At 42.1% G+C, this 6,000-nt stretch overlaps 1 protein-coding gene across 2 annotated transcripts in view; it reads right to left on the bottom strand.

Moving 5' to 3' along the window:
• arid1b (AT rich interactive domain 1B (SWI1-like)) overlaps positions 1–5,770 on the bottom strand; it is a 947,552-nt gene extending 941,782 nt beyond the window's left edge. For both annotated transcript variants that reach the window (XM_041178734.1, XM_041178726.1), the window contains exon 1: positions 4,080–5,770. In XM_041178734.1, the coding sequence (XP_041034668.1) occupies positions 4,080–5,360 (1,281 nt within the window). In that variant the 5' untranslated portion in view covers positions 5,361–5,770. The remainder of the gene's footprint in view (positions 1–4,079) is intronic.
• Positions 5,771–6,000: the final 230 nt, after the last annotated feature.

Here is a 6,000-nt window from a genome sequence, read left to right on the forward strand (position 1 = left end):
TAGTTACATTTCCCTTTCAAGTGAACATTCTTGATACGCGAGTCTGAACGCACAGTATTAACAGTTTAGTTAACTGCAGGGGACATCACAACTGTAGTTCCTTCAGTCTTATAGAAGATCACTTTTTTTCACACAGGAGTATCAGCAACACAGCATGAACAATCTAATGATCTATATCTAAAATTACTTTTCATCCTTATGCCTCATAAGGAAAACAGATGCACAACTCTTTTTTAGCATCACTTTGTAAAGCAGCGAACAGGAGAGCTAACCCCATGAGCAAGCCAACCTATCAAATGCCCCTTCCCTAATGATACAATACCATCTCAACAATTTAACTGAAAAAAACCCATTGCATATTCCCATTAACACTGGTATCAAAGCTCTTTGCAAACAGCTTACTTCATTCTCCACCCTAAGTAACAGTATTAACATTGAATAAGTTTAGGTAGGCCAGCAATGCCGCAAAGGGCAAACCCAATTTGTTCGACCATGATACGCTATGATGTAGTCTGTGCCTTTTGATTACACCCGAATAAATTCCAAAGTTTAGCCTTGCAACAGACAGGGATCAAATGAAGCCCAGCTTCTTCTCTGTGCCCAAGGCAAAGGTAAAAATGAAAAGGGCATTCTCTCCAAACAGCAGCTCCACACCAAACTTGTGCTTATAGAATGATAACAGCTCAGAAGTGTTTGGGTAGGCAGCGAGAAAGGGACACTACATTGAGGAGCGAGTGTAGATAGTGGGCTAGTCATCAATATGAAGCCCAAGAGTGACAGAAAGCTCACAAAAACAATGTGGTGAACTGCAAAGACACACAATGGTGCAAGAAAACTACTCTTTTGAGGTAAAATAGTATGGATTGAGGAAATATAAATTGTATATTTCATAGAAGCCATCAGTGGGTACAAAGAATTTTAAATAAAATTCAGTGCCAAGCACAACCTATTGACATTCCAACGCACAAGACCAGTAGTACAGATATAGGCTTGTGGCTATAATACAACATACTTCAAGACTTGACCACAAACCTGGGAAAAAGCCTGGTAATTCCCTGAAAGGAGAAAGAAAAAGTGCCTTGGTACAGCTGCAATGGGTAGTTGCACAATTGCAGGTCACACACTGGCTCAACTTATTGGGATTCCAAGAAATAATTTATATGCTGGAGGGTTATGCTCACTATTTCCATTACCTGTCGTGCAGATCAGAGAGAAAAACAGGACCTCAGTAGGATAACCTAACGGTCAGTCTGTCCTTGTCTTTTTCATACACCGCCTAGTGGCCAGCTATAAAGCATAACAAGCTAAAGTTTTAAGCTGCAGATGTGGTTTGAAAATATATTACATGCAGGTGGGGTGCAGGAAAAAGAGAGGAATGAGGAAAACCAGTATAGAGGCTTTGAAGCATGTTGGTTGGTTGTTCAAACTGGTCACAATGCACAGCAGCTTCAGGCAAGAGGGCCTTAATTATATCTAACAGGTATATTCCAAGAAACAGTATGCAATTTCTACTCAATTATATTTCATTTCTTTTCCAACCCTTGTTCTCTGTCTCAGTGACTTAGCACTTGAAGACTTTTAAACAAGTAATACGCAGCAGTAATCCTAAATCATAACCTAAGTCTAAAATGAAAACAGAATCTGAAGATTAACTAAGATGCCTCAATTACAAAGAAATTTCTTTCAGTATTTTAAAATGTTCACAATTCAGTCAGGTGCGTGATAGTGAAACTGAAATTTATTTTTGCCTTAAGTAGAACCTGCGGACCAGGGAGCATGTTGTTATAACCAGTAGTCTCCAAAAAAACTAAAAACACAGCAAACTTGTAACATTGATATGTAATTGATCAGAAATTTCTGAATCTTAACATAGGTCTTGCAAATAGATACTTGCCTTCAGCCTAGTCCACAGAGTGCTTCATATAAAAACCCCAATTTGTATATAAAGATTTGCAAACACAATAAAAACATATTTCATAATCACCTTGCCCAAAATGCATATTTAATAATCATCTGGCCCAGATACTCAAGATAATGCAAGATTTTTCCAATTAACTAATTTTCCAAACATCAGTATTAGTTACAGAAACAAAGGTTTGATAGCTGCAAATATTCTCATCAAACACAGTTTGGGAGGAGAAAATCTGTAAGCATGATTGGTATATTTTGTAACTTAATTGGATATTATTTAATTAAAATTTCATAACTTTCATTACACTTTAGTGAAATCCAAGCGAAAGATAATTTAAAAATTAGCAAGTTAAATTTTCAGACAGATACAATTTGATAACTGTATGGTTTTAAAATATATTCAAATAGATCCACCCCAAACATTTTGCACAAAGAAATTGCTTCTTACTACCTATGATCAACTGCCTTACAGAATTATGAAACATCCAAAAGCATTTTTCCTATGATGAACCAATTTGAGCTTCAATTTAAAAAAATCTTCCATTTTCTGTCTCTTTCTCCTGAAGAGAGCAACTCGTGCAGGGCATGGTTCCACAGACACGTCAACTCTTCAATGCTTGCCTCGAATGACATAATTTATGTCTAAAATCCACACAGGTTGGGAAGTTCATCAATTAGTAAGGAAGTCATCACACTCCAGTACAATCCTGTCCTACAGGGTAAACAAATGCTCACCAATTTTCAGCTCTTGAGATTGAAGCTACCCATGGCATCCTCTTTTATCACTAAGTTGCAACTGTCAATCCATAATGGAGATGGAATTGAACCTAGCACTCCCCTGGTCTGTATGGATATACCACAGTATTTACCATGAGAAATCAGATACAAGTGATTTTTCAAAAAAATAAATTTAATTTAGAACAAAAATTAAAGTCCTAATATTTGGCATTACTACAATTGATGTGGAATCAAAAGCAGTAACATGTATGACACTTTACAACAGAAAACTGCTCCACATGCAGTACACTTTGGACAATATTTATTAAGTTTTTTGAATGAACTGGAATATAATACTCAATTGTATATATTTAATATCATATTTAAATAAAGTGCTAAACAGCTCTAATTTACTTATCAATTAGTCTAATAAGCTTATCCCTTGGTTATGAGGAACAGGTTTTGAAACATATGGAACAATCTATTGCTGTTTCATAAAATTACTAATGTTTATAATTAATGCCTGATTTTACTAAATTTACCCAAGCTGTTTATTACTGAACATTATAAATATTTTCCCAACAGCTTGATTTTAAACTAATTTTTTTTTGGTATGGGTTTAATTTCTTAACAAGGTTAGTTGAATTAAGTGCATTTTAAAAATGCAATTATGAAATATAAAGACAAAACGTATCTGGAATGTTGGGGGGGTGAAGGGGTGAGTAGATTTTTAAAATCTGCTTTTCAACTATCTAAGCGCTGTGTAAATTGTGTGGATTCTTAAGAGAATGTGCAATGTGGATTTGTGATTGTGATGTTCAGCAACTTGTGTTTACATCAACACTGATAAATGCCCAGTGGTGAGTGTGAGAGCCAATCAGATGGCAGATTAGATGTCAACTCGGAGGCAGCTGTCTGGAGACTCGATTCCAGGCCTTTTACCTCCACAATTCAAATTGCAAACCTTGCAAAAGGTGAAGAGACTCGAGTGCGAGCTGAACGGAGCTGCCAGTTTTCACACGCCATGAAACAAAAATCAACCTGAACTGCCTGGAGGGCAAAAATAACATACAGAGAAATGGGTGGGGTCAACAAAAGCATACCAGATAGCAGTTTAAATTAACAAAATAAAATTTAACCGATTTATTTAATATAGAAGTAACCCAATTGGAAGTTGTACGTTATCAGTTCAGAGCAAAAAAATCCGCACAGCGGACAGCAGGCACCCTTCGTTGGGGGCAAAAAGCAGCACCAACTCTCTGCAAACGGCGTTTCCCAAAAAGAGTCGCTAAAACTCTCCTTTTCAGCAAGAAGTGATAGGAAAGGTAGCGCGGCCTATGTCCCTGACCAGCACTTCAAGGACTGCTTCCTCTCTAATGTCTTCAGATCGCACAATCGCTCTGCTCCCACTGCAGGGTGAAAGACACTGACACACACACAGGCCGCTTTACCTGTGTTCTGCCCAGAGGCTGCGCCGAGCTGCCAGGGCTCATGCCCGGGTGGCTGCGGGCTTGTCCAGCCGCTGCTCCGCCGCCACCTCCTCCTCCTCCTCCTCCCCAGGCTGGGCTGCTCCCTACTTCGTAATGACTGCCCATGTCGCTCCCTTTGAGCGAAGCCTGCGAAGCGCCAGGGTTGCTGTAGTCCGGAAAACTGTATCCCCTCATAGGGCTGGGGGAGGTCAGAAGCTGGTTGAGGGTTGGCGTGGCCCCCGAGTGCTGGTTCTGGCCCGAGTAACGCTGAAATGCCCCGGCCAGCGGCGGCTGCTGCTTGCCGTGATGGTGATGTTGGTGGCCGCTGTTGATGACCGTGCTGGATCCCATATTGTTGGCCCTGGGTGAGTTCATCGTGCCGTAGCCGGGGCTGCTGTAGGCCGGCTTGTAGCCCGAGTAATGGTTGTAGTTGTTGGAGTAACTGTCGTGTGAGTTGTGCAGCGGGCTGGCACTCAGCTCCAGGTTGGTGGAAGGGTGAAGCCCAAGCCCGGGGCTTTGTCGTCCACCATGTTGATCGAAGTAAGGTGCGGGACCTGTTCCTGCCGCTGCCGCTGTCCGGTAATAATTATTATAATCGGGGAGGCCGGGCGCTGGGCCCGCTTGGTTATTGGATCCTGGGGCTGCCGAGTGCTCATACAGTTGGTCGCCCATTTTCAGTAGTTGGTCTTCGGCCGTGTTGTTATTGCCCTGGTTGTCGGCGGTTAACAAGATGTTGTCTTTGCTGCCGCCTCCTTCTTGGTGATGGGGAGGAAGCAACCACTCGGCGCCGGTGGGTTTCAGCTTGTGGTTGGGAATGATCCCCACCTCGCTGGTGGCTGAAGATGAGGAGGTGGATGCCGAGGAAGGAGAGGCCGAGGCAGGTTCTTTGTGCGTTGGCTCGGGGTTGGGGTTGGGGTTGGATGAGGCCGACGCCGAGCCTCCAGCAGCGCCGCCGTTGTTATTAGCCGGGTCGGGGCCGGAGCCCGAGGAGTTGGCCATGTTGACCTCACCGTGGTGGTGCTGCTGCTGGTGGGGATGGTGATGGTGGTATTGTCGAGGATGGTGGAGATGATCAACGCTGTTCAAGTTCAAGTTGCCGCCACTGGGATCTCCACCGTTGCCACTGAGCCCTCCTCCCGGAGCCGGAGCCGGAGCCGCCGGTTTCCCGTTGTTGATGCTGTCAGGGTCGCGGTTGCTCAGGCCGGGACTGCTGCCACTGCTGTTACTGTTGGCCGGAGCTGCTGCTACTTGAGCGGCCATCATCTCTCAGAAAATCAGTCAGAGAGCGAGGAGGGGAGCAGGCAGAGACACAGACACGTCTGCTTCTTCTCTTCCTTTTACACCCGATCATTAAATATTATTAAAAGGGAAAAAAAACTCGTCCTCCTCCAGTTTGAGAGCAAAGGAAAAAAGGCTCACGATCTCTTTTGTTGCATGGTGATTATAATATATTAAATTCTGTTTAATATTCTTCTTTTTGTTAAATAAGTTGAAAACTTTCTCCAGATCTGTTTTGAAAATCAAACTTTCCTTTCCTTTCTAACCCGGATATGGGTAAATACATGTCTAGCTGAGCCTCTGGCCCAGCATGGCATGAGGACTCCAACAACTATTATCCATTCCTCTGACTGCACATCAGCTCGAAAACATGGTCTGGAGCCTGTCTCTCTCTCTCTCTCTCTCACTCTCAGACATAGACTGCACAATCCAAACATATTGGCCTTTAAAAATATAATTTTATTTTCATTTCAAAACGTATTCCAATTGGTCATATTTTTAATATTCATAATTCACGTTAAAATTGGTACAAGGTGTGTATATATATAATTATTTTTAAAACTCCTAATTTTCACGTTTTTATATGACAATATATAACAATTGTCTGAAAGTGGCCAAATTTAGT

Source organism: Carcharodon carcharias, chromosome 2 (assembly GCF_017639515.1).
Source record: "Carcharodon carcharias isolate sCarCar2 chromosome 2, sCarCar2.pri, whole genome shotgun sequence".
Taxonomy (NCBI): domain Eukaryota; kingdom Metazoa; phylum Chordata; class Chondrichthyes; order Lamniformes; family Lamnidae; genus Carcharodon; species Carcharodon carcharias.